The sequence below is a fragment of the Pinus tabuliformis genome, chromosome 1_2 (assembly GCF_031772625.1).
Source record: "Pinus tabuliformis cultivar Carrire ecotype Pingquan chromosome 1_2, CPIR1, whole genome shotgun sequence".
Lineage (NCBI taxonomy): Eukaryota > Viridiplantae > Streptophyta > Pinopsida > Pinales > Pinaceae > Pinus > Pinus tabuliformis.
Genome location: NC_142298.1, coordinates 43,014,833 through 43,019,618, shown reverse-complemented (window position 1 = coordinate 43,019,618; position 4,786 = coordinate 43,014,833). Strand labels below are relative to the sequence as shown.

General features: G+C 35.2%; 1 protein-coding gene across 1 annotated transcript; it reads right to left on the bottom strand.

Moving 5' to 3' along the window:
• Window positions 1-1,624: 1,624 nt before the first annotated feature.
• On the bottom strand, window positions 1,625-3,440 carry LOC149204320 (patatin-like protein 5). The gene is made up of 5 exons (XM_089397094.1): window positions 3,258-3,440; window positions 2,757-2,912; window positions 2,186-2,503; window positions 1,903-2,084; window positions 1,625-1,785 (listed from the first exon to the last, which is right to left on the bottom strand). Exons 1-5 carry the CDS (start codon window positions 3,438-3,440, stop codon window positions 1,725-1,727), a joined length of 900 nt encoding a protein of 299 aa, XP_089253220.1. The 3' UTR covers window positions 1,625-1,724.
• Between the last annotated feature and the right edge of the window lie 1,346 nt (window positions 3,441-4,786).

Genomic DNA, 4,786 nt, shown 5'->3' with positions numbered 1-4,786 from the left:
CTACATAAGTTTTCTCAAAATTAGGTCCAAAAATTATATAAATTTTCATAATTGTAGATATTTGTGGTTGAAGGTAAATTTTGGTAAAATAGAGGATTTTTAGGATTATGAATTGGTTTATACATACTACTAATAATAATAAATGTAATTTAAACAATGGAAAATAAAAATTTAGTTGGATTTCAAAAATAATAGTTAAAATAGTTTAGAATATAAAATGTTTTACATTTTCATTTGATTTGTAACAGCTTAGACATTTTTTTGCTGACAACTTCTGGCGGAAAAATTAAAATAATTGCTAAAATTCAAGATATTAATGTTTGAGATTACATAATAGTGATCAAATAAATATTTTTAAGGGTGATGAATTAATTTATGCATGCAAAAATGTAATTAAAGAAAGATAAAATTACATTTTTACCATCGAATGGATAGCTAGATTTCACCATTGATAGTAAGAAAAAAATAAAAAATAAAAATGTGTAGGAATTTTTGTTTTCTTTGTAATATTTTAACGTTATTGTTCTTAACTTTTATTGGAGTATTTTTTCACTATTTTTTTTCATTAAAGTGCAATGGTTGTTTTTAATGGTGCTAAATCCATTTACGCATTCAAAAATGTAGTTTATAAATTGACAATTACAATGTCACACATAGTTAGATCATCATATTTTAAAGGTATAAAATATAAAATGTTTATACTTGTCTTTTTCTTTCTAGTAGTCCATATATTATACTTTTCAAACATTTTTGATTACATTTTTAAAATTGGTTTTAACAAAAATTAAGCTAGAAGAATTTTTGCAGGTAGAATTAGAATTATTCAAGAAATTAAATCCATTTATAGATTCAACAATTAAATTTAGAAAATTAAAAATTACATTTTTATCAACAAAATCATAAATCATAGCAAAATGTTTAATGGCTAAAAAACATAAAGAAAAAGAAAGTGAAAATGGACATTCTTACTTTAAAAAATAAAATATTAAATTTTTTTTCTTACAAAGGTGTAAAAAATGTGATATTAATAACATAAGTAGAATCAAATAACTTAAAAATATTAATCCAAAATTAAAAAAATATTAATTAAAAACAAAGAATACCATAAAAATTTTAATGCAATCCATGCAACTAAATGAATGATATGAAAAATTTACTCATGGGAACATAGGCTATTCCCACCCCACAAAAATCTCCATACCATTAATATTATATTCTATGCCATATGTATCACAAAGATATCCTACTCTACCAAAATCTTAGTGGGGATGTCCACATAAAAAGCAGAGTGGGGATCTTTCATATTTAAATGGCGTTTTAAGATGTGTCTATGTCCACACAGGGTCTAGATGGTTTGCATGACCGAATTAATGATAATAAGATTGAAAATTTTAATAATATTAATAATTAAAATAAAAACGAAATTACATATATACCTTAAAAGTTTGAGCTCAATGATTTCATTAATAATGTAAATATTACCATGTTAATTCTTGTGTGACTTTTTCTTTAAATATTAGTAAAGGCATGGTAAATAACATTATTTTCAAAATCAATATATTAATGAAATATGCAGAAAGCCTCAATTTTCAAATTGGATATCAAAGTTACATTACATATCGAAGTTAAGATCATCTTCGAACAAAGTACAACATTCATAAGGGAAAACTAACATTCATAAACTGAGGAAAACTATCATTCATAAAGTTTCAGGACTCTAAGTCTTAGCCACTAGGAGCAGCAGTTGATCGTGACTTTCTTTCACGTGAAAGTAGCTGCGCAAACCTGCCAAATCAATACAATATTAACGGTGAAACCAATTCACATGAACCATTTTCTGTCATAAAACTTGATTTAGCAATTTTCATTGAAATTGACGTATTCAATAAGAACTAAAATGACCTGATCAATGCATCATGGTTGGTCTTCCAGTCTTGCTCTGGCGTTGGCTCATAGTAGCCCGTCTCGATATTGACACTTGAAACAGGCTTGGCCAAGAGATCGCTACCTATCGTTTTCAAGGCTTTTAGATTCTCCTCCGTCGACAGATCCAAGGAGCTAGTGTGATCTCCCAGCTGCGGTTCCTGATCACAATGAGGCATTGTGTTAGATATCTCGAATATAGATTTGTTCAACTTCGCAAAATCTATGGGTGAATTATATATGGAGGGTGCAAGAAAAGTACCTGGATTCTGAGATACATATGCATGTTAATGGTTTTGAACCAGAAGAATTCGTGAATGTCCGACATATCCGAACTTGATTGCAATAAAATATCAATTAAAGGTGATCTACCGTCCTTAGTTAACCATCCAAATAAGCCCCATTTTGCAGCGTCGGTGGCCTTGTAACGAGCTACTTTTTGTCCTGTTCCAAGAGAAAGAACCAGAAGCTTGCTAGACTCGTTCTCGATCAAATTTAAATCAATACTTTGTTTCGACAATGGTGGATTCGAATTGCGAGCGGAAATTTCTTTCAACAAATGGTTTACTGCAAGTAATGTCTGCAAGAATATGTTACAGGCCAACAAATTAATTGCGCAACCCATTAGGCAAAACTGTTACGCAGTGACTTTGAAAACTGAAATACAATTTCTTTCGACACATGGTTTACTGCAAGTAATGTTTGCAAGATTATTTTAGAGGGCAACAAATTAATTTCACGGCCCCTTACCAAAACTGTTACGCTGTGACTTTGAAAACTGAAATTTAAACCATATTGAGATGGCAATGGAAAAATATATCACCGCGACTTACCGGATCGTTAGCTGCAACTCCCCCGTCTATTAGATTGAAGTTTCTGGGATTTCCCCGGGAATCTTGTGTTTTGAAGGAATGAGGAGGAAGATATGTTGGAGCTGCTGAGGTCCCAATAGGCATGATACCATTGAAGAATTTGCCGCAACATAAAACCTATAAAGAAAACAGATGAGTACTCCAGGTGCAGACCGAATTTGAAGGGCGAGGTCATGATATTCTATCGTCTGCAACTTCATTGACAAAACAACACTGAACAGGGAATCAATATGCAAAAGAGCGGGCGTGGTTGCTGAAATATGGATGAGCCCTGAATTTTGGGCGCTTGAATTCAAATTTGAATTCGAATTCAAATGGGCTCGTTATTTGAATAAAATTAATGGCGTGATTACTTGCATTGATTACGCTGAACGGTGGAGCCTCCCGGAGTTGGAGTGACGGAGCTGCCAGAAAATGCATGTACATAGGTCATGGTATCATGCATGGATATGGGTCCAAAACATGCATCCGCCCATCCAAAGGTGCTGCCGCTGTCATGGATATGGGTCCAAAACATGCATCCGCCCATCCAAAGGTGCTGCCGCTGTCAGAGGGTGTACCCTCCATAGCATTAACTTTGCTATGGAGGTGGAAATAGGAACGGCCTTTACCATACATGCTCATGCCTCTCTGTCCCGCATCCATGGTTTCTTCGGGAGCTCGAGGGCCCATCACATCAAACTTTTTCCGAGAGCCGGTGACCCACCACCTCCGAGCTGGCACCCGCTATGCTGGCGCATTTTCAAACGAACGCTCGCGCCAAACACTCATTTGCTCCATTCACGCTCCCGTCGCAGGTCCTCTGCGACCCTCTCGAGCATACACCGCTCTCGCTCACGGTGCTGGCTCACCTCGCAGGTCCGCTCACGGTGCTGAATCCCGACCAGGTAAATTATACTCTGTAAGCACGTGATTTCTGGTTTTTGCGCCATGAATGCATTGACACAGTGTTGAAGGACAAGAGACCAAAGCAATATCCATATCAGATACCTTTATAGTTTCTTTCTCTTATAATATGCAACTGAATCTCTTTGTTTGAGTGTGACAGAGGCCCAAATATATATTCATAGCTAGTGAACCCAACGAAAAACAGAGGCCCAAAAATATATTCATAGCTCTTCCATTAATGGTTTAAGATATTTGACTATGGTGTCACACAGCTGACAAGATATTTACTAAACAGGATGCCACCCAAAAATAGAAGCGTGCAGATTTCCCTCTCTTGTTCCTAACCTTTCTTCACTAAAGATGATACTGTTCAAAGTCAGAAATAATGACTGATTCCAGATAATTGTTCTCTTATGTCAGACAAACTACCACCATATACATGAATGCAAAACACTTACCTCGTTCCAAATCATTAAAAATTATCCAGTCTTGCATCTATAGACAAGTGCAGATATACTGATCAGGCGAGGTCGCTCTTCCATTTTTAATTTCCATTTTTAATCCTTTTTTTCCTAACTCTTTGATGGATTCAAAAGAGGATCAAGTGGAATGCAATGCAAAAGATAACAGGCAATGGCTGATACAAGAACCTAATCATGAACAGCTGTAATTGTGCGATTTCTCGGGCCTGAATCAGGGGATAGCACTGACAGTCAACCGAGTGCTCTGCAAATAAAGTCACAAGAAAATACCCATGTAACATCTGAAACCCAAAGGATTGTGTTCAGTGCTCTGCAAATAAAGTCACAAGAAAATACAGATGCTAGCATCTGAAACTCAAGAAACTGTGTTCAGTTTTTATCCACAAAAATGATGTAACTAATGAGCATAAGAACCGCCATCTTATAGCTCACTGAATCTCTGTCAGCAAGCCTTGACATTGGTCTTAATTTAATGTCTTGCCCCGGTAAACTTGATATATTGAAATTAGGTATTTTAGGAATTAGAGCAAGGATGAGGAGGAGAGGATTATCCATTACTAGCAAAATTGTGCAAAGGCACTGGATTTGTCTGTTCTGATCTCAGTGATGAAATTTGCGGGC